The sequence below is a fragment of the Syngnathus floridae genome, chromosome 1 (assembly GCF_059516105.1).
Source record: "Syngnathus floridae isolate MCC-2025c chromosome 1, RoL_Sflo_1.0, whole genome shotgun sequence".
Classification (NCBI taxonomy): Eukaryota; Metazoa; Chordata; class Actinopteri; order Syngnathiformes; family Syngnathidae; genus Syngnathus; species Syngnathus floridae.
Window position 1 is genome coordinate 9,301,377 of NC_142413.1, and position 22,669 is coordinate 9,324,045.

At 42.0% G+C, this 22,669-nt stretch overlaps 2 protein-coding genes across 5 annotated transcripts in view; one reads left to right on the forward strand and one right to left on the reverse strand.

Moving 5' to 3' along the window:
- The window catches only part of LOC148403933 (LIM and calponin homology domains-containing protein 1-like), a 32,903-nt gene extending 25,986 nt beyond the window's left edge, over positions 1-6,917 (forward strand). For 2 of the 4 annotated variants that reach the window (XM_088373065.1, XM_088373073.1), the window contains exons 13-25: positions 202-310; positions 412-476; positions 547-634; positions 714-782; positions 993-1,021; positions 2,656-2,748; positions 2,866-3,003; positions 3,491-3,582; positions 3,801-3,932; positions 4,462-4,539; positions 4,858-4,966; positions 5,102-5,204; positions 5,457-6,917. In XM_088373065.1, coding sequence (XP_088229191.1) covers positions 202-310; positions 412-476; positions 547-634; positions 714-782; positions 993-1,021; positions 2,656-2,748; positions 2,866-3,003; positions 3,491-3,582; positions 3,801-3,932; positions 4,462-4,539; positions 4,858-4,966; positions 5,102-5,204; positions 5,457-5,482 — 1,131 coding nt within the window. In that variant the 3' untranslated portion in view covers positions 5,483-6,917. Of the gene's footprint in view, positions 1-201; positions 311-411; positions 477-546; positions 635-713; positions 783-992; positions 1,022-1,486; positions 1,601-2,655; positions 2,749-2,865; positions 3,004-3,490; positions 3,583-3,800; positions 3,933-4,461; positions 4,540-4,857; positions 4,967-5,101; positions 5,205-5,456 lie in introns of all 4 variants that reach the window. The other 2 variants (XM_088373088.1, XM_088373084.1) reach the window with 2 other exon arrangements.
- Positions 6,918-8,054: 1,137 nt separating this feature from the next.
- Positions 8,055-12,403, reverse strand: phox2bb (paired like homeobox 2Bb). Its single transcript, XM_088373149.1, has 3 exons — positions 11,887-12,403; positions 10,432-10,619; positions 8,055-9,985 (listed from the first exon to the last, which is right to left on the reverse strand). Exons 1-3 carry the CDS (start codon positions 12,125-12,127, stop codon positions 9,536-9,538), a joined length of 879 nt encoding a protein of 292 aa, XP_088229275.1. The 5' UTR covers positions 12,128-12,403; the 3' UTR covers positions 8,055-9,535.
- Between the last annotated feature and the right edge of the window lie 10,266 nt (positions 12,404-22,669).

Here is a 22,669-nt window from a genome sequence, read left to right on the forward strand (position 1 = left end):
CCTTTATCAAAACATTAATTGCCAGCCATTTTTAACTCTATAAATAAATTAATCATGCCCATCAAATACTAATATTAAAAAGCTAGGCTGCACATTTAGATTGTTTTGTCAACCTAATAAAATGCCTGCTATAGTAAATTGCTCCTTCACTGCAATGCTCATTTTAAATGATGCAAAAATATACTGTTATGTTTTTTTTAGGAGTTGCAGAAACCAGAGGAGAGCTTTGAGAGAAAGAGTGGATGGCAGCCTGCAGTCGCTCTAGCGGAGAAAACGTCTCAATCAGCATCACACCTCCAAACATCTGCAGGTCTGAGTCACATGCTGTTCTACTGCCCCCATGTGGACACTTGCGTTTCTGTCATATTGCAGACACATCACGATTGCATGATAACTACTGTGTCTTTGCAGAAGCCAAACAAGAGACTATACCGTCGTGTGAGTCAGGGCTTGGCACAAACTCTGTAACCTCAGTGGTAAGCCATTAAAATCCTTCCAAATTTAACATCTCTATCTATCCGATTAATAATCCTGTAAAATCGCTAGACGAGCATAGACAGTCACGTGGGGACAAACCAGAAGAAAGAGGAGGTTCCCAGTTTTGGACATCAACTGCCAACTACAACCACAGAAGGTTACTCGACACACGCACACACATTAAACTGTCAGTGCTTTTGTCCATTTTACTTTTATAACCATATATTTCCCCAAAGGTGTTGAAAACAGTACCCGCTCTCCACTGACAAGCAGCAACCCAAATTTACGCTGCGAGTTCTTTGCAGGTAATTGTACTTTTTTTTACTATAGGGGGCTGGGACACACAATGGACTATTAAATGCATTATGATATAGATCTATATGATTCTGAGCTATTTTTGTATTCAATTGCAAATTATGCAAATTGTTGGCTGTGTTTATATATCTGTAAATAGTGATGTGCCACATTGATTGTTGCTATATGTTTCATTGTTGCTGTACACTTACAATCTGCAGATAAGGGAGAAAAGGATCACTACGGCAACGTGAGTACAACAACTTTGTTGTTCCAACAATTTTATGTCGACATGTCCAGATTCTTATGGTGCTCGGAAGCTTTTCAAAATCAAGAGATTTGACTTGCTATTTGACTATCTTAACTCAAGATATGACTTGACTCAGTTTGATTTTTGCCCCAATAATTTGGGACTGCAACATGAAGGTTCAGCTTACTTCTGACTTGCACATATGTGACTTCCTCCCACCTCTGGTCACCTCTGTCCTTTTCTGTCTTTCTCCTTCAGTAGGAGTGGATTGGATAGCATTGGACTAGTGCTGTTGTGGTAGACCAACTATCTATCTTCTCCCCTCCATTTTTTTCTCTGTATGTCTGTGTGCGTGATTTCCTGATTGTGTGAGGGTGCCCGACGTGTGCATGACTATTTTGGTGCTTTGGGTTTTGTGGACGCATGTGTTGTCGGTGGTGGGTTGGGGCGGGGGCATCCTGTTAGGTTTCAGTGCCGGTGTCGCCTCAGACCAGGCGGGCCGATCGCTGGTCCTGGGACCCGGCCGAGGAGCGAAAGCGGCAGGAAAGGTGGCAGCAAGAGCAGGCGCGCCTCCTGCAGGTACACGGATAGAGGGCGAGGCAACGCATGGCGCATGAGGCTACCCCCAGCTCTGTCAGGATTCATTGCCAGTTTTGGTTTTATTTGCACAAGGGAGTCAAAAACCTGCTACCTTCCCAGGGATATTTTGTTTTTGCTAGAATTAATGATTATTAATTTATTATTTATGTTTGCCCACTGCTGCTTTTAAACCGTGTGACCAGTTTATATCTTAAAGGCGTCATATGTCATAAAGCTGATTAACCACACTCCATTGCGCCTGTAAAAGCTTGCCGCCATTTTGATGATCAGCGCGTTTATCGTACCGTAACATCCGCTCATGTGCCGCTGCCATCAGTTGAGGGCGCCCTTGAGCTTTGTCATAGCTTGTGCTTGGGGGCGAGATTCTGTTGGCTAAATGCCCCCCTCCCTCCTCCACAGGTCAGTGAGAAAGGTTTCTGACCTTGGATGATTGGAAGAATGTGTGGTGCATTACTGTGCTGGTTGTTTTATCCCCTGTAATTGTTTTTTTCCTTTCTTTGTGATTCTGTCGTCAGTCTTCCAATGCAAGTCTTAATAGAAAAAAAAGTCAATTCGTAATTTTGATAATAATGCTTTTCTTTTTAGCTAGCAACCAAGTAGTTGAAACCGCTCTCTGCAGTTCAAACTTCAATCAATGCTTGAATAAATTCTTGAAAAGCTGACAGTGACATTCAAAATGGAGCTTTTTTTCTGTGTCTATGGTGGGGCCTTAAAGTGTCTTAAATGAAACGTTTCAAATTCAAAGTCTTAAAAATGAATGAGATAAAGGTGTCCAAAAATATCTTCACTTTAACTCATTAAGCCTCCAGGCACCCTGATAACTTTGTAAAAGACGACATTTTCAACAGTGGTACTCTTCTCGGAAGCCTGTTTGCATGTCCACCTCCTGCTTGCTTCTTCGCCTCTATTTTTTCTTTACATGCACTCCTGACAAACCAAAATTGAATCAGTTTTTGCATGCCTCCGACATCAATTGCAATGTCTTTTCTTCCTGTATTTGTATATGCTTGTGGTACGTTACCTCGGTAACGCAGGAGAAATACCAGCGAGAGCAGAAGAAGCTCAAGGAGGAGTGGGAGAAGGCCCAGAGGGAGGTTGCGCGGGAGGAGAGGCGCTACCATGAGGAGGTGGGAGCACATTTTAGACAATACCAAATGAAAGTTGCCTCCTCAAGACTTATGTGATGAGTTGTCTGTGGTCATGGGCTTTGATTGTTTGATTGTCCAACGCTACCCTCACGTCAGGAACGTCTCATCCTGGAAGAGACAGTCACAGCCCTGATTCCGCAATCGTCCGCAACGTCAGTGTCCGAGTGCCAGGACACAATCGTGCGCTCACTTGCTGACTGGGAACGCAAACAGGAGCAACTAGAGAGACATTCGGTGAACAAATCTTATTTTTATTTTGTTTTTTTTATTTATTAGTTTGTGGTATTATTAAGCATACCTTCTGCATGAAATGCACTATATATAAATACTATACACTATAATGTCTTGCCTTACCAAAAATTAATTTAAGTAATTTTCAATTGTGTTTCTTTAAATCAATCTTTTCATGAACAATATAGTGATTTGATGGGATGAAGAGTCAGCCTCTTGTGACAATAACATTTCTAAATAGTCATAATACTATGATCCTTTTGTTCGAAATGACTATATACTGCAGCTAGCACAATTGACAAAAAGCTAACGTAGGCTTGAGTAATCGTCCCATACGTTAGGTATGCGCTTTTTTAAACAATCACATTATTTATTGCAATTTGTTTTGCGGGCCTCGAAACTTGCATCTTTGAGCCCCCCTGAACCCAATTTGAAAACCTCTGTGATTGGTCCACCAACTAACAGTCTTTACTTCTGATTGGTAACACAGCTGGAGAGTGGAGAGGTTGAGTGTAGACCGCGAGAGAACGACAAAACGAGCGACATCAGCACCGCAGACGACAGCGTCAGAACAGCCAAGAGGTTTGTCGACGCATCAAAGCATACATCAAAAAACCATTACTTTTCCTCAGAGATCTGCGAGTTTACACGTTATATTGATGCAAATTAACCTGAATTGACAACGTACTACACCTACTTCTCGCACCCCAAAATTTAAGCTCTAGCTCATCTGTCAACCTAATGAGTAGAAGGTAACATCCGAAAAATAAAGCCCTAACATAGATGTGGACCATCTACAGCTCGGTGAGTCAGACTAGCTGTGTGAAAAATGGCCAAAAACTTCACCAAATGGCTGCCAAGACCTCCGCCCCGGTCAAGAAACTGCAAGACGTTGACGCCAGCAAGCCTGCCCGGCCTGCAGGAGAACGCAGGTGTGTGTCTGTGTGTGTGTGTGTGCGTGCGTGCGTGCGTGCGTGTTTGAATGGTCTTTAAATGTATTTGCTTCAGTCTTATCATTTAAAGAAGCTTTCTGCCTTCTGTCTGACAAATTGATGAGAGTATAACCATGGCAACAGAAGTGCGCTTTTTCGGCATTCATTGTAACAACCTGCAGTCTTTCAGTTACTGTGTTTGGCCAGTAGGTGGCACCTCAAGCTTTTATCATTGCAGCATCTCACGCTCCTCTCAGATTATCTTCATCTCGTGTCCTAGTTCGTTTTTCAGCAACCCATTTAACAGCAGGATCTGGAAAAACGAGATGCAGTCATCTGCATCGCCATTTAACGCCCTCGAAACTAACCCCAAATGAATGCAGGCGTTGCATAAAGACATTCTGTAATCCTAATAATTATTTGAATCTCTCAAAACTACAAAGCGATCCAGATGAATGCGGCTCGTTTCAAGGCTGTGCAGTCAGCGGCATTGTCAGCTGAATGCCGCAACGGTCTGTCCATTTTCCAGGAATGCACCCGCCACAATAAACGCTGGGCGCAGCCCACCCAAGCCCCCTCCGCCTTGTGTCGACGCGCCACCCAACAGGTATCCATTTTGTGCCTCGCATCAACGCTGTGTTTTGTGCTCTACTTGTGCTTGCTGTCATGAGAACAAAAATTAGGTTTGTAGGAGGACAAAAGTATGGGGACACATACATTAATTATTAAATATCGCTGCCCTACAGGTATGTTCGGTGATTTGGTGTGAGAGAACATGCCCACCCCCCTCACACATACACACAAACACAAAAACCATCTTACAGGAATCCAGCAAATAATGTAGCAACTCTCGAGCTGCCTTTGTCTTTACAATTGCTGAAGCAGCACGTGGGCTGATTGTTGCCGATGTTATTACGGTTTATAGGTCTGTCAGCGGCAAGAAGCTGTGCTCCAGCTGCGGGCAGCCACTAGGCAAAGGGGCCGCCATGATCATCGAGACCCTCAGTCTCTACTTCCACATCGACTGCTTTAAGGTTAGTGAAGACATTTTCTCCAAGTTAACATGTGTGCGAAGGGTCAAACTACATGAAAAAGAAATATATGTGGTTTTTTGAGAAAGCGAGTTTTGGGGAGTGTATAAATGTTAATTTCACGGTTGTTGTGGTCAGTGCGGGGTGTGCAAGGGCCAATTAGGAGACATGTCCACAGGGACCGACGTGCGGATCCGCAGCGGCCTGCTCAACTGCCACCAGTGCTATATTCGCTCCCGCTGTGAGTTGCCCCCACCAAACATCCTTCACACACACATGACTTGATTTTGTCCACATTTACACCGACCATAGTCGAATAGCTCTAACATGAACACGTGCCTGTAAAATAAATGCTACCACTCCACATTTTGAGAATCACTGACAAGACGTTCACCGTCGTCTAGCTAGCATTCATCAATTTCCTTTTTCTCATCTGTCTCCACCGTTTGTTGCTGCATGCTGAATGTTTGTGGCTCTCTCTTCCCCACTCAAGCGGCCGGACAGCCGACCACCTTGTGACGTCTCCAGTCGAGTTGAACCTGATCACCTGCCAAGCCCTGCCCTCCTGTGCAACCCCCATTCATCACGTGGGTCAATCCAAGATTTTTCATCCATATATTATTCTTTGACTACAGAGTATCAACAGTCAGGACAGTCATTCACTCATATTGTCATTTTTATGAAGCACAATCTATTTGAATCACCATTCATCAAGTGTGGTTCATTCATACATACTTTAATTGGATTTAATCTGGTTTAGGTGTTTCCTTTTTTCTTCTTTTTCACCAAGCGGCATCCACTTTATCTCACTCTCGAAAGCAGACAAAATGAGATATGCAAATTAACCTTCACGACACACAATACTGGATCTCTATTGGTGCATTCGTTATTTTGGATCAGCACTGAATTGTACACCTTATGTTGAAAATGTGTTATAATAATCCACAAGGCTTCCACTGACACACTTTTTGAATGTAATTCACGAGGGCAGTAACTGAATCCGCTACTTTAATGTGCCTTAGGAACAAAAGAACGACGCAGAAAAAGAAACAAAAAAAAGAATAATATTTTCATTCGAAGGCGATCAATCAGTGGCCAAATTGTCCTCGCACTCCTTCATTGCAAGTCGTCCACTTTTGCCGCGTCGTTGATTTTGCAGTGATAGAATGCTCTTGTCCGTGAGGAATATATACGCAGGATGAGACAATTGACCTTTCGCTTAAACCGCGTCCCCAGAAATGTAGCGTGACCAATCACAGCGCAGCAAATAAGAACAATGCTTTCCTGAAGTTTTTGTTTATGCATAGTGACACATAGGTTGAATGGAAATGTTTTCTTTTTAGGCTCTGGAAAAAGCTATGCAGTCGTCCACTGTCGGTTGCATCTCTCAAAAAAAAAAAATCAAGTCGAAACTTACCCAGATTAATGAAAACCATGAATGAAGATATTCAATTGATAAAAGATAAAAGAAGCAGACAAAATCCGAACTAGCCCAGAAAAAATTTTTAAAATATACATTACGCTATGCAGTCAACCACCATCACAGACTTTATGTTGTGTGGAACTTTTTGATCTTAGCAACAATAACTAAGGGGCTCTGAGCGAAAGGTCTATTGAACCTTTGCCAACTTTGTTTATTTTTTTTAAAATATATATATATTTTTGCTTGGTTTGCATTTTGAGAGTCGGGCAGTGTGCTGCCGATGTTTAACAAAAAAGACTGCACGTTTAAGCCTACAACCAAAAGATACTGTAAAAAATGTACAAATCAAAGCAATAGCCACTGCGCTTAATTCCTGGAGTCGTTGAGCATTTTCCATTTTCTCTTTTTAGCGCGGAGGCTTTCTCGTGTATTTATTGTAGTAGTCACCTGAACACCATATTTCGATGTATCCTTTCATTAACTGTGTCAATGCAATGACTGTATCTTTATAAATAAAACCATCCAAAGTCACTGTCTGTCTATATGTTCTTCTGATTTTGAGGCATTTCTCAGCAAAGGGCAAACTATTAGGAACAGCTCTCCCAAAGGTGAGTATTCGCTTTGTTTTTAATGGGGTGCAAGCAGGTGTCTATTTGAATGTTTTTTTTCTTCACATTTTGGGCAAGTTTTTATGGTTAATTAAAAAAAAAAAGTTATTATCTTCATAATTGATTTTTTAATTCATCTATCAGGTCTTGGTCAGCCGGGAGAGAACCTGTTGAACCCTAGGTGAATATATTTGATACAGTTTCTGTCGCGCAAAAAACATGTTTCTCCATATGAACGTTTGTTAATCTTTATTTTCAACGAACTAATTTTAATTTTGAATTGATTTAGTTTCTACAATGTTTTACATCATAGTTTGCATATTATATCATAATTTTACCTGAGTTAAAACTGTTCCCTTTAGTAAGATCATTTCATATTTAGGTATATTTTGCCCCCTACCTTCTACCACAGTTGAACCAAGCTTGCAGATAAGGGTAATAATCACGTTAAATGCTTTTGCAGATAAGGGTAATAATCACGTTAAATGCTTTTTAAATGTGAGATTGTTCTAAATTAAAATAACAAAATGTATTGATTTTTGCAAGCCTATTAGCTGTTTGATAGAAATATGAAATTGTGAACCTTTGCAGATTTTTATCAATTTTGGCTTCTCTTCTCGGTAGGAGACCCCGGGGACGACCCAGGACGCGCTGGAGAGACTATGTCTCTCAGCTGGCCTGGGAACGCCTTGGGATCCCCCGGGATGAGCTGGATGAAGTGGCTGGGGAGAGGGAAGTCTCGGAGTCCCTCCTAAAGCTGCTGCCCCCGCGACCCGACCCCGGATAAGCGGAAGAAGATGGATGGATGGATGGATGGCTTCTCGTTATGCAATAGCTGCTGGCCGAATTTAATTTCTGTCTAAAATCAAGCTTAAACCTTTACATTAATTAAAACTCTTTACCTAAAATGAACAATTGCCATCTGTTATATTGCTAATATTGCTTCCCATCGCAAATTGTTACAGAAACTCATGTACGTTCTTCACACCACAGAAGCTGACAAAAACATGACCAAGTCATTTTTTTTTTCCTATTATTTTTTTGTATCATCAACAACCATTTCAATGCCTTGGAAAACTATGTGCACATGTAGAAATATTCCCTTCTTAAATATAAGCATCCAGAACCTAACAACATAAATAACCTTCCAGACAACAATGTTCACAACAAAGTGGGAGACTTAAAAACAAAAAGAGACATGCAAATTATATCCAAATAAATACAACATTTGCATACATTCCCTTTTTACCAAAAATAAATTCTTAGGGAATCCGACTTAAAATGAAGACTATACGTGTCTATGATTCAACTATTAGGAGACGCGAATACATATTAACACTATACAATTGGAGCCACAAACACACTGTCATAGAAAGACACACGAAACATAGATTTATGTCCATGGGCGGGGCGGGGATTTGGAGGGGTGCTGCTGTAATTGTGCCTTTTTTTCTCATAGTGGACAATCAAAGGAAATTGAGGAAATATCCAGTAAAAAAAAAAAAAAAAAAAATCATTTCTGGTTGAATCCCACCAAAAGTCCGAACCTCGCTCAGATTCATGGAAACTGTATAAGGCTATGCAGCCTGTGTGCCGCATAGTTCATCCTGTCAGAAATAACAGAAATCGAAATGGCCTGCACTGAAATGCAGGCTCTTGAAAAGTTTATGTGGTTGGCCGCATAGTCATCGCGGTTCTTGCAAGAACTATGCCGTCGGGCGCATACTTTACTTATTAACCCATCAGAAATTGATCACAGGTAAATTCCAAGTTCTATGCTATCTAAATTCAAACCAGCCCAGATGAATAATCGAGTATGTGACTGCCCGCGTCGTCCAGCTAAACTACAGGATTGGTCGCAGTTTGTTGAATAGCCTAAATGTTGACTCAAAATTATAGTCCTGACAAAATGCATGCTCTTGCTAAAGCGACGCGGCTGCATGGTCGTTGAAATTATACAACAATGTAAACCATCCCGGATAAATGAAATTGACATTAAATTGTGCAGCTGTCCACGACCTCAGACAAAATGAATGCAGTAAAAATTATGCGGTATTGGTCATAAACTCTAGCCCGAATAAATGCAAAATATTGGGGAAAATAAGCAGCTGTCAACTGAATTCCCCAAAATTCCCAAATGCAGCCTTTTGATGAAACTTTGCTCTGCCGCATGGTCAGACAACGTGTTTGTCTTTTGTTGGGTATAAGCATTGTGTTATCAATGAATAATGCAATACTGTGAGCTCGCCAACACTCCAAAAACAGTTGGGTCAAAAATAACCCAGTACGGGTCAAAAAGGGAAGCAATTCATGTGCGTGTGCGTGCACGTACTAAGCAATCCAAATTTGGGCTGTTTTGTACAAAACAACCGAATTTTAAGTTGTTTTGTGCAGTCGTGTTATTTTCGACCCACCATTTTTTCAACAATTTGCCAAATGTGCCATGAAATGTATTTTTGTCAAGCAAATGCCACACAAAAGGGAGACAAAACAAAAGCACTTTTGACTGTCAGTGTCCATCAGTCTGCGTGTGCACGTCAATTAGAACATGCTGCTTTTTACTAAAGCAGCCTTGGCTCCGTTCTGTCTCTGCAAGGACGACAGCACGCTGGCGAACGGCCCGCCCAGCGAGTCCGGGATGGAGGTGATGGTCCCCGGGGCGGTGGCCCAGCCTTGACTCGGTGCCGTAACCCCCACCCCCGTCACCCCCACCCCCATGCCGGACGACACGGCGCCCTTGCCAGCCTCCGCTTGTCCGCCGTTGCCTCCCCCGCCGTTCACCTGCACACCGGTGGGGCTGGGGCCACCGCAATTAGAGGTGGGCACCGGGTTGGGGCCCCCCGTGCTGTCCGGGTCCGCGGATTTGGCGTCTTTGCTGTCGTCGTCCCGCGGGTCCGACTTTTTGCCGGAATTGGACTTGGCGGCGGCTGCAGCTGCTGCAGCAGCACGCTCCTGCTTGCGAAACTTGGCCCGTCGGTTCTGGAACCAAACCTTCAAAACAGCCCCAAATTCATTATTAGTCAGTAGAACGCGTTTTGTTGTAGGGTTTTATAGGAATAATATTAACAAGCACCTTTACATTATTCATTATTTGGGGGGGGTCGTTTAAAAAAATGTTCTCCCACAGATATCCTGTTCCTTTCCAGTAAACACATGTCTTTTCCACTATTTGTCAATAAGTCCGTGTGTGCATTATTTTAATATATTTGCGTCTTTTAAAAAAACAAATTGATGGTTTGAGCTTGAACACTTTGTGAACCCATTTGCTAAATAATATACAATGAAAACATGATCGTTAATCGTTAATTCTATTAAAAAAATAGTAAATTGATGTCAATGTGTCTTACTGCCTGCGTGTAATGTATGCAGTAAACATTGCGTAATTGGCGCATATTTAACTTGCATGGATTACTGCTCTTGACTTTGTGATTGTTTACCTGCACTCTGGCTTCGGTCAAGTCTATCTTGAGTGCCAGCTCTTCACGGGTGTAGATATCCGGGTAGTGGGTCTCTGCAAAGACCCTCTCCAGCTCCTTTAGCTGCGCGCTGGTGAAGGTGGTCCGGATACGCCTCTGCTTGCGCTTTTCGTTCAGACCCCCGTGGTCCGTAAACAGCTTGTAGGGCACTGCAGACATAGGAGGACAAAATGACGTCATGTTTTGTTTTTGTGGGTTTTTTTTTTGTTTTTTTTTGCAGTAGGTCTATCGTGATATTCCAGACATAACATCAGAGATTCTGTAGAAAAGTTTCGCAACATTTGTGTAATACAGTGTTTAGTGCGTTTAGCATCTTCATCTAAATGGTGGAGAAATTGTTGAATTGACTGCTTGCAATATAAATGTGATTATACTCAATTCTGTGTCAAGTGGTCATCAAGATTAGATTTCGATCGGGAATGTATAGTTAAAATCCGTTACAAACGAGTCCGGTTGCTGTGCGCAAAAAAAAAAAAAAACCAGACTTTACGTGATATAATTGCTTTGAAAGTGATCACTTAAGTGGATTTTTAATTGTTAATGCAGGTTAATTCGATTGCATTCTGTGCGTAATAACCGTGCGTTATAGTCAAGTGGCGATATTGATTCAACTATACTGCCAAGTTGGATTCTGTTTGGATCTGTATGTATTTGTGATTTTTTATTTTTTTTTTTGCAAAAATGTAATTTAATTGTTTCGGATATCATTCCGGTTGCCGTGCGTTAACCCAGCAGCGTAATAGTGTTGATATCAATTATGTGCAACTCCGCGTGGTGATAATCAAAGAGAGTTTAATAGTGGATTTTATTCTCTTCAAAATGAGTCCGGTTGCTCTGCCTTAAACCGTGTGTAATCACCTCTTGTGATGTTGCTAAATGTTATGAAACAGCATCAGGAGTGGGGTTATGTGTACGTTATCTTTCAGTAATAAATGTCGTTTCATTGCGTCCAAAATGAATCTCGATGCCGTGCGTAATCATCCACGTAAATGTATTAATTCCACTTTTTCAGGGAGTATAGATGATAATAAGTGTGTTCAAATGTGAGTCCAGTGATCGTCCATGTTCGCTTTTAATCGTAAATGTACTTGAACTCTGTCCCAAAATGCGTGCGTAAGAGCGTGCGTAAGTTGTCAAAACTCGTCGCCTTCCGCGAGTACTGTAACTCCCAATTTGAGCGCCAATAATGAGTTTTGCTCTTTGGTTATCTAATTATTCGTCTCATCGCAAAGTAAACACATTACGGCAGCTTATGGGATAATTCTGTTGGAGGCTTTCGGGTGTGACACGCGCGTAACCAAATTACACGCACGCAGCCGCTCCTAACGCGATAAATTCCTTCATTTGTGTACGCAAATTTGGCCCCGTACCGAGCGAGCGAGCGAGTGAGCAGTGACGCTTGAAAATGCGCCTTACCGGCCGCGTAGGGGCTGCTCTGGTGGTCCCTCAGCGTGCCCAGGCTGCAGGAACCGGGCGCCAGCGACGGGCAACCGCTGGTGGCCCCGAACGTGGTCCGGATGGGGTTGTACTGGAAGCCGCTGGCCTGGCTGCACGAGCTGAAGTCCGCGTAGGCCGACGCCAGGCTCGACGTGTCCATGCCAGCCATGCACGACTCGTAGGCGGACGAGTTAAGGTAAGAATACTCCATTTTATACATTTGGGAAGGCACCCAAAAGCTGAAGATTCCCCAGGTCGGCTTATGATGGCGGGTGAGAGGGAGGAGAACGTGTGAGGTTGTTGGAGGGATTTTTTTTTTTCGATGTTGACTGCTCGGCGGCCGCTCCAGAAGTGGCCTCCTTTATAGCAGCCCAGGCGCGTTTTGTGAAAAGCCCCCTAAGAGCCGCCTTGCCGGAGGTCTCCAGAGCATATCGAGCTCATCAGAAACAAAAGCAGCGCCGTGCGCACGCCGCACTGCCTCCTTCCTTCCTCCTTCTTCCTCCACCGCTACCACTGCCGCCTCCCTGCTTTACATGACAATAAGTCATCAGTCTATTGGGCCCGTCGTCCGGCCGAGCTGCAGCATCATTGATCCCCCCCACAACACCGCACCCACCCACCGCATCTCTAATTAGAATTTAATAGCGCCGCAGTAGAAGCAGAGAAGGAGAGCAGCCCTCCTTTTGCCCTTTAATTCAATCACAGCACTTGGAAATAATGAAAGTTGGGTGACGATTCTCCCTGATGCAATTTGCTCGCCCCAAGCTTTTAAAAGGCAGCCTGAGAACCTTTTGCCACACTTTCGCCATTTTTCTATCTCTTGCCTCCAATGCGAATTACAGGATGCTCATCTGCTGAATATTTGTCCACATGATTTCATCTTGAAATGTTCTATGTCACGTTTTTGACACACACCCCCAACAAAAAAAAACAAAAAAAAACAAGGTTGTGTCACACAAGCACTTGTCATCGTTTCGTGTATATTTCATGAGTTGCGACACAAAAGTCCATTTTTTCTGTGTATATTGTGATCATGGACAGAATGATATTAGCATGAGTAATTGCCCTGGTATTAAAAATATTGAAACATATTACCATTCATGAATAAATGGATACAAATAGATTCTTATTCTTATTTTTATATCAATATTAATTTTACTTTTCCATTATTTGTCCACTAAACCAATTCTATCCCCCAACAACACTTGTAGTAAATGCATTTCATATTTTTGTATAATTTTATTTGAACATTTTTAGTACATTGGGGGGGGGGGCATGAAATATTCATGTCTATTTACAATTGATAATAATTCTTATTATTATTAATTCTTTCATAATTCGTTAATGTCCATCATTGGGGCAATTTTTTTTGTAATGAAACGTGAATGATGAAACCATTATAACAACGAATGCTTTAAAAGTTTAATGTATTATTTTAAAAAACATACAACAACTATAAGACCAATCATATAGTCGTTAAAGACATCAAAATGTCTCCATTGTCATTCAATCGACTTCCACATTGTCCTAATTGTCTCAATTGCTTTTATTATTGCTTTTATGCGTCCCCGTGCTGCAGTAAACAGTCACCCCACTAATCAAAGAACAATCATGCTGACACGCGTTTCATGAGTATATTAATACATATTTCACTGTCTTCACGCAACAAACACTTAAAATGCGCCATCAATTCAATAGAGCACTTTCCCGCATAAAAGCCAGTCATGCAAATGCATTTCAAGTGCATCGTGTTTGTTTAAGTGGACTATTTAATTCATCCATCCATTTTCTGATCAAATAATTTGTTGCTATATATATATATATATATATATATATGTTACATATATATATATAGTACATATATACTATATATATTATATATAGTACATATATATATATATATAGTACATATAGTACATATATAGATATACATATATATATATATATATATATATATATATATATATATAGATAGATATAGAGAGATAGATAGATAAATAGATAGACAGACAGACAGACAGACAGATAGATAGAGTATATATATATATATGTATATATGTGTATATATGTGTGCGTGTGTGTGTGTGTCATTTATCATGTAACTCCCCCAGTGGGTTTTGTGCGTGGGTTTTTTAGCTGTTTTTTTTTTGTTTTGTTTTTGTTCTTTGCACAGCATATTATGGAAATGTTCTTTTTTTTCTGGCTTTTCTGCACACAAGCTGGTGCTTGATGGCCAAGAAGTGAGCTAATTCGATTACGGCGATCCAAAAGGGCCAAACGGAGCACACCGTGCTCCCTCCCTCCCTCCACGCGTCTGGCGGCCAGCAAAAAGAGGGGGGAAAAGCACCAAAAATAATCGAATCAGGCTCAAAAGGAAGCACAAGGCCAAACGCAATTAAAAGCTTGCTTTTCTTTCGCTCGCTCTCTCTTTTATTCTTTCACTCTATAGTCCACCGGCTCTTTTTTTCTTTGTTCTTTTTAAAAAAAGGAAAGAAAGCGTCTTTTTTCATGTTTATGCCTGCTGCAAGGCACTGGTCTTAACATTAGGGACACTGGTCATACATAATATTAGGGACACCGGCACAAGCCACACAATGTACTAAAAAAAACAAAAAAAACAAAACGGGGCTTTGATGTATTTACGTGTTCGTCTGTCGAGACTGATCAATATCATGTCATTGCTTCAATTAATAATATAGCCTTTCTAAAATATTTGGAGTAAATGAAAATAGATGTAAGTATACTGTATCTCAATATTTATTATTTGAATGAACAGAAAAATATTCCATGTCAATACTACAGTACTTTAAATTACAAACAATGAGAAGGTTCATAGTAAAATGTAATATAAAGCAAATAATAAAAAGAAAAAAAAATCTACATAACGTATTGTTTATATTTTGAAATACATCAAATACCGCTCATAAAATTGTCAAAAAAAGAATGTCTAGCTTTCATATTTTGTCATTCAAATCGATAAATAAAAACAGGTTTTTTTATTTGTCATCGTACTTTTTGCAATTTTATTTCTTAACATTTTGTCAGTTTTTAAATAATATTGACGTGGAAAATAAGAAAACCCCAAAAAATTGGGGGTCGAAAAGCAGAAAAAAATTCGAAAAACGTGAGGAAAAAAAATGGGGAAAAATAGAAAAATAATTCCAATAAACAGATCTTTTGTCGCATAAAAAAAACAAACAGAAAAGCTATTCTGAAAAATGTACCCCCACCAAAAATACTCAAGAATAAAAGATTTTCCCCCAAGTGAATAGTTCAAAAAGGACAAGAAAATAAAACAATACTTTATAAAAACAGTGAATAGTCATGTTCGACATCAGTCAGTCATTAATTAGGCAACTCATGAAAAGTGAGTCTATGGAGTGGCCATTAAAGTCCTCGTCAAAGGGAAGGCGGCCCCGCGAATATGTTCCTCACTTCAATAAATCACAGCACAATGCTTGGCACCTCCCCTCCATTTAACCGAGGTGCACTCTGATGCTGCATCCTCGTTGTCCGCCCGCCGCATAGGAATGCCGTTTTGTGTGTGTGCGTGTGTATGTTTTGGGGAGGCGGTAACGAGTGATGGGAGGGGTCGTTCTGTCACTCTTCATTGTCATCATTGATAAGGCCTCCCATTCACTTTCTGTGTGCATGTGTGTTTATAGCAACGCTTAAGCTTGATGTCTCAAATGGACACCAAGCAAAAAAATTATTTGTGCAAAAACAATAAATAAATAAATGAATAAATAAATAAATAGTCCATGTATCAAGTCCACTTGACATACAATCACATTTTTAGGCCCTGATACACACATAGAGAGCAAGGCAGTCTTAGATAGCAGGTTGCACACACACACACACTCTAAAATATTGCATTTTTGATCGGAAATGTGCTTTTTAATGCCACGAATCCCCTCAATAGCTACACAAAATGTCTTGTTTTAGACTCCGTGACAAATGTGACAACAAAGTAGCCGCGAGCTGTGTTCGAGAAACGTCGTGTTTCTCGGCATGCAGATGGAACGTGACATCTGGAGGAGACCAAAATTCAATTAGTGTGTGTGTGTGTGTGTGTGTGTGTGTGTGTGTGTGTGTGTGTGTGTGTGTGTGTGTGTGTGTGTGTGTGTGTGTGTGTGTGTGTGTGTGTGTGTGTGTAAGTGCGTGTGCATACACCAGCATAAAAATATGGCAGAGATGCACTCAGACTTGTTGTTCATAGGCGGCAGGTGGTGCAACGAGCCTGTTAGAATGTCATACGTCTTTATATGTCATATGTCAAAATTTTAGGGAGTCCTATCTTGAGCAGATAGTCAGCTATTTTGGTTTGAAGCAGGCATTTTAGGCAAATTGCAGAGCTTTGGAAAAACCAAAAATAAACGGAAAAAAAAAAATCGCTTTCACAAATCAAAATGTCCAGGAAATCAGCCATTTTTATTTGAAGCAGCTATTTCGGTCAAATTCTAGTGGGGGGAAAAAAGTGCCTGAAGCCAATTTCAGCTGTCAACATTAAACTTGGTAAACATGGCTATTATAACAGGACACACAAAAAATGTCTCAAGAACCGAAGAACTTTGTATGTTAAAAAAAAAAAAGCCACCAGTTTTCTCCATCAACACTAAATTGGCTGGACATAGCTGTTGTAACAGCATGCATAAAAAAGTCTCAAGCACCGACAAAAAAAATTAAAAAGGAAGTCTGCCATTTTGGTTTGGTTCATCGAAGTGGTCTGACCATATGGAGAATTGGCCATAAAAAAGGCGGTGAGGGTGCGAGGGCCAAGAAGCAGGAGCCTCCTAAACCCATCTGTCCCTCCATCAGCCTTTAAGTGACCAGGCAGAAGACCCGTGGTTGCTGCATTAGCATAAAAATCTCATTCCAGGGATGAGATCAGGAAATGTACGAGCCTCCGACGTGGCCTTGGCACGGCCGAGGGGATCAATCCCTAAATGACTCCAACCTCCACGTGGACATTAACGCAGGCAAATACCCATCGACCCGACGTCCAAATCCGATTTGGACGGAGGAAAAAAAGACGTGATCATTAAATCTCTTTGCCCGGCGTTCAGGAATTTGATTCATAAAATCGTCGGGATTAAATTCTTATCGGGAGCGCTTGTCATCGTTTTGGTCGGGCAGCTGCTTAACGCGACTGCTCGATGGCCTTCATAAGATTTCGGCTTGTAAATAAACTTGTAATTTAATCCTGGCTGCTCCACCACGACCGTGCCTTGTTTGCTGCATAGTCGTACTGTGCAGGGAGGCTCAGACATGGTGGGTGCACACCTTGTGATTTTTATACACAAATTGAGAAGATTAAACTCATACGTATTTGTTGTTTATAAAATCTCGGTTCTGTTCGTGTGGCTCTTTGGGGGTGTGCGTGAAATGTTTTAGCTGGGGTATTGAAGGCTGTAACCTTTGTCAGTGATTCCCAAAGTGGTGCGAGCACAACAGCGCTGCATGAATGTTTTCATTTGTATTGTAGTGCCAAGATGTAGAAGGCTGTGCTTAGTTTAAACATTTTTCTGGAATGAGAATTGGGACATAGTAAGACACATTTTTATTTGTGCTGTTGTTTTCAAGAACTGTTTCAGGATTCTGAAGTTGCGCAAACTGTATTATCAATAATTACATACATATTTACATTTTTGTTTTGCTGTTTTTGAACGAGTGCCTTAAGATGTCAAAGGTGGTGTGCAGTTTAAAATATCTTCCTAAGTGACTGGGGTGCACTGGGGTGCACTAATTGTAGTAATAACGATATAAAGTGAGCAATAACAATAATAATACATTTAATTTTGAAAGCCCCATTAAAATGAATTGGTTGGGATGCTGACGACATTGCATGGGGAAGCTGAAGGGGGTGCGCATATGGGCTGATGTATGGGGAAGGGCAGCGGGTCCTGTTTGCCTTCTTGTTGCCACACATTCCCTCCCAAATGTTTTTGAAAGCGTCTTGAAGCATCATCAGTTTTACGCTGGGAGGTCAAGGCATATTTTATCGTCCATTGCGCACCGCCCTCCCGCCTCCGCATGAGCAATCGACAGCGATTAGGCCTCGGCGGCCTCATAAATCAGCCGCGTGACCCGTTATTATTGTTGAATTCAATAGCTGTTGGGGAAGTGAGGGTCAGTGTCATTAACTGGCTCCCTCCCTCTCCATGCCGTGCACCCCACCCCTCCCTCCCACCCTACCCGCGGGCCCCCTGAAGGCATGTGGCCCCTCTATACAAGGACCTGCTGGCTAATAATGCCTAAAAGCTTAATCACACATGCATTAAGCGACAGACAGCGGCCTTTTGTGCGTGCGACCGGCTTTACTGGAATGAGGCGATTAATGGTCATCTGAGCGGCAGGCGACAAGGCGGCGCAGAGAATGATGGAGCGCTTTTTAATGGAGCTGTGCGGGCGGGCAGGCGGGGGGTCTCGCCAAGAGGAAGCGCAGCCGGGCGGGCCACAATTACAGTAGCCCCTCGTTTTTTGCCATCCATCATAAAATGTCAAGGTTGTCGGGCGTTATTCGGCGCTTTGTGATGTTTGTATGAACGCCCTCCCTCCGTGCCCGATGCATTATCATATGCAGGCACCTGCGTGACCCGCAGCAGCATTACTTTCATATTTGGATATGACCACTTGATTTGGCCTGAGGCCTCCACCTGCATCAACAAGGCGTCACGCTGCTCATTTGCTTAAGGCCCATTAAGACATGAACCAGGCACATCACTAATAAGGAGGTGGGTGCATCTAGTAGGGAAAACGGTGACTGCAAAAATTTCCTCGGGGAGCTCTGCTCCAAAATGGCGGTGTACATGATGCAGTATAAGGACTTAGAATTGGGACACAAATATGGAGCATTTTAGTAGGCTTCAACAAAAGTGATGGGACCTCAAACAATGCCTTGAGGAACTCCAGTTTAATGAAACGAATGGCACCTGACTGATTGTTACCTGTGATCGTCGGTGCGTCAGTGACATTATGTGACATCTTTTAGTGGCCTTTACTTTCATCCAGTTTAAGGCACATCAGTACAATAGTCATGCTGTGTAATCAACATCTCTATATGCCAAATCCTGGTGGTTGGTGGACTATTTCAGCAAAAAAGTTTTCACGCACACAGATTTAGATGTAGAGTAATAGGACTTTTTGTGTATAATGTTAGCCTTCGCCCTTGCAGTTCATCTCAAAATTTTGGTATCGGGACACCTTCATGTAGCAAAACCATTGATTTTGTCCCCTTTTGCACATTTGACTGCTCACTCCATTGACATTGTACACCACCCATGCTCCCTCCTCCTTCCTTCCCGCTGTTTCATCTTGACGTGACAAATCGCCGCGTGTGCACTTTGCGAGCGAATGCAGGCCTCCTCATCATCGCCGGCTGCAAATTTGATCAGAACCCACCGAGGGGACCCCAAAGGCCCCCGGTCGCCTAATGATGAATCGTCGCATTAGGATTCATGTTTATGCATTGCTGTTTCGCGTGCGGCGCTTCCAAAATGGATGCTGTGGTCTTTTTCAGTCCACGTGTTCACTACGGTGGAAATCAGGTGGGGGTCAAAGGTCGTCCGGGCCCGGTCCCAAGTGCAGGCCGAATCCTCGGAATGAAAGCCCGCCGGCCCCAGGGATGATATGGACTCGGTGGAAAGCGTAAGAGGAGCAATAAAGCTTAATGTGATCATCGGAGACGGCTCTCAAAATGGAAGGCGCGCTCCCAAAACCCACGAGGTGACAGTATGATGAAGTTTCTATTGGATTTGCCAAGAGGAGAGCCGGGGCGTCGAAGAACCCCAAAGCGGCCACGCCGGCACGCCGGAGATGAAATTGATAGGCAATATGTGTTCATAAGAACAATTACACTGGCAGTGATGCACCAGATTGCAACGCGAGTGCTGAAAAAAACAGCTGAAAAAGCCTCAATGGATGCGTCATATGAGAACTTTATTGTGCCAATACTGACACTGTGTTCATTCCAACTAAAAAGCACCTCTCATTTGATTTCTAATATCGCAATTGGATAGGAGGCGAAAAATATCATCATTAAAATTTTATTGCGAGCGGTACTCTTACATAGCAGCAGTATTCCTATTTTAAGATTTAAACACCGGCAGGTTCTTATTTAAATGTTGCACAGTTGTCATAGTAATAATAATAATAGTCCCGGTGAAGCAGCATGTGGCTTATTTTCCATTATTTTTGCACATACCATTTTAAGTAATTGTCAACAATTTAGCTGTGATCACAAGGTTGCATTTTTATTACTCATTGTACAAACTTGTCAAAAATATGTCTTCAGTAGGGACAATTTTTTTTCCCCAATGACATATTTTTAAAAAGAAAATGTCAACGTTAATTGGAGGATTATTTTGTGTATTTTATTTCCTAAAAAAATAACATGTATTTGTGACCGTTTTGTACACTTAATTTTAACTTTGAGTGGGGTAGAGGGTAAGGTCTCGAAACAAGTTCAATTAATAGGATACATTTTATTTAATAGTTTGAGTTTGAGCGTTGCATTTTTCATGTCACACTCATCAATAAACCTTAAGATGAGCCAAGTAGCTTCAGTTATGTAAGAGCAACAACATGACGGAAGGGCCCAGATGGGCTCTTGTCTTTTATTCTTGTGTTTTTTATTTTAAAAGCCATCGTTCCACCCGCCCTCTGCTTCCTCCTCCCCGTAGGTTTGCATGAGAATCAGAAGCGGCTTTCGGCGGGACCGGGACCCGTCGGTCCACGTGGACGGGATTGATGTCATTGTCTCGTCACGCTGACCTTTGCTGTAATGGCCGCGGCAGACATCGCAAACTCTCACATCAATTTGGCCCAATTGGATGTGGCATGTCTCGGCTAACTCAATTTGCCCAGAAATGCACCTGTCTCTGCCTCGCCTACCCCCCAACCCGCCCCGTATAGATTAACTCCCCAGCGGGGAGAGGGGGAATTGGAAGGAGGGGTCAGTGGATCAGCAGCCAACTCCCCCCGACCCCCTCCTTCAAAAACCCTCACTTACATGCACATCAACACAGAGTTCTCATCTTCCACTCTGATCTTTTCCCTCCTTCTTACTTTGTAGATGTTGCCTTTGTGTGTCCGTGCGTGCGTGCGTGCGTGCGTGCGTGCGTGCGTGCGTGCGTGTGTGTGGGCAGAGCAGAAGGAGAGCCATTAGCTAGCCTCTAATTACATTAGTGAGACGTTAAAGGGGGGATGTGAGTTTAAACAGCCAGCAGCAGAGACAAGATGGAAAGAGGGGGTGATGTGGGGGGCGGGTAAAAGTTGTTATTAAGGTGGTCCGTGACTGGTGTGTGTGTGTGTCACTGATGAAAAATGGGCATTGCGCATGCGAGCATTAGGTAAATGAGCACTGTGCTGCAAGGTAGGGAAGCACACATGCATGCAGCCTTCATCTCCAAGCAGACACTGTTGGCCAATAAACGCCACCCTTGAGTACCCCCCCCCCCACACTCGAAAAAGGAGACATTAAAAATATTTTAAAAATAGCTAATAACGGAGATTGGTTCATAGATGTTACTGTTCATGAACAGACATCAAAATATTTGCAATCTTGTTACTTATTTCTATAATATTCATGTTAAACGACCATGAATCAATTAAGTAAACCAAACCAGCAGCCCTCAACAGGATAAAAGGTCATGAAAATGTATGGTTGGATGAATGGAAAACACAGACTAACTTTAAATTTTTTTCATAAAAAATCATTAGCAAAAATAGAAATTTAGACTAAAATATAAAGAAGTATGGAATTTTATTTGTGACACAGCTCTTTATCCATTACTGTTCAAAAATTAGAATAAAAATGATGTGGGATATTTATCCTAAATTCTTAATAAAGCATCAAACATTCTTTTTACAATATTATGTTCTATGCTGTTCTGCTTGTCCAAACATTGTTTTCTGATCAATATTGTGTTTGTAGAAAATGAATTAAGCAGCAAATCCAACCGTTCTTATCCAACGTTGTGGGGTGGCCATTTTGCCACTTGCTGATGACTGAAACTGACATCACAAGTGCCTCAGGGTAACAACCAATTTGATGTTTGGGTATGGGCATGACATGTTATCAAACCTTAGGCACATTTTTTGAATACATTTAAATGTTTCTTTATGGTTTTATACATTTCGTAAATTAATCTCAATTGTTATTTTCAATATTTAAAATGTTAAAAAAAACAGAATATATATATCTTTGTTCTCAATTGAAATAATTTTTTGTTTAGATTTACATTACTCACATCAACAGTAATATTTCTTATTATGGTTTTTGAAATGCAAATCAGTGCACTGTGGTTTTCTATTGACTTTATAGTATGTAGAAACTTCTGCAATATATTCTGGGAAATGTAAAGCACAAACGCGTGACCCCTACTGCAGCCCCCCAACACCGGTGTAGTCCACTGCGGAGACGTTGAGCACACAGTCCAGCAGCCCCCCTGACCCCGCGCTGTCCCCCATTATGGAGCAGTCAGAAAGCTTTTAGAGGCTACGCTAACGGCCAAAGATGGATGGTGGAAAATAAGAAGAGAGGAGCATAGGGTGAAGGGGTGGTTGGGGGCTGGGGGGAGCAGGTGGCTAAGAAGAGAACGTCTCACTTAATGCCGCTAATTCAATAATTAGGAAAAGTGGAGTTCACAGAGACACACGGGCACACACAAGGAACCGATGGATGGATGGATGGATGGATGGATGGATGGATGGATGGATGGATGGATGGATGGATGGATGGATGGATGGATGGATGGATGGA